General features: G+C 60.5%; 1 protein-coding gene across 1 annotated transcript in view; it reads right to left on the bottom strand.

The window, feature by feature from the left end:
• Nucleotides 1-15: 15 nt before the first annotated feature.
• The window catches only part of LOC118452447 (protein lifeguard 3-like), a 1,699-nt gene continuing 1,040 nt past the window's right edge, over nt 16-674 (bottom strand). Inside the window, exon 4 of the mRNA XM_035895815.1 lies at nt 16-673. Coding sequence (XP_035751708.1) covers nt 537-673 — 137 coding nt within the window. The 3' untranslated portion in view covers nt 16-536. The remainder of the gene's footprint in view (nt 674) is intronic.

The raw sequence follows: 674 nt of genomic DNA, 5'->3' as shown, positions 1-674 counted from the left end.
GACCGGGACTGTCTGGAAAATTAAAGTGTTTTATTTAGCAAGTGCAACTTTACCCACGTCCATGGCTGCGGGGCCTCTGCGACGTGAGCTCTGCCACGAGTCCTGCCACAGGGGTCCCAGCTGCCCCCCGCCTGCACCAGGCACTGCCACAGCTCGGGAAGGGGGGCACGGCCAGAGCCGCGTTTAAGGCACCGAGTGAATGACACCGACCAGGCTCTGCCAAAGTAATCCCAACACGATCCCCACACCCAGGCAGTACTGTGGCGCTCCACTGCCAGCTCGGCAACACCAGCACAGCCTCGGCAAGAGATGCTGAGGCTGGGCACTACCCAAACACCGGCGGCCGGTTCCCCCCCCCACCCTTGAAGGCTTGTGGGAGGGGTGATCAAGGGAAGCCCTTTCCTTAGCAGCCTACGGGTAGGGACGCTGAAGCGTTAGGAGTCACGGTAAGTGGCCATATCCTGTACGGAGGCTAGAGGAGGAGGTGAGGGGCAGAAGAGGGGGCAGGAGGGGGGTGGACAGGAGGGGTCCCGGGGCTAATCCCGGCCCACAATCTGCAGGATGAAGGTGAAGATGTAGACAATGTCAGTATAGATGGTGAGGGCGCCATAGACATACTCCTCGGGGCTCAGTGTGTTCTTTCTGTTCCCAAGCACGAGTTGGGTGTCGTAGGC

This window comes from Egretta garzetta, unplaced genomic scaffold (genome assembly GCF_000687185.1).
Source record: "Egretta garzetta isolate BGI_Z169 unplaced genomic scaffold, ASM68718v1 scaffold186, whole genome shotgun sequence".
Lineage (NCBI taxonomy): Eukaryota > Metazoa > Chordata > Aves > Pelecaniformes > Ardeidae > Egretta > Egretta garzetta.
Note: the sequence above shows the minus strand (reverse complement) of the source record. Positions and strands in the feature narration are given on the sequence as shown.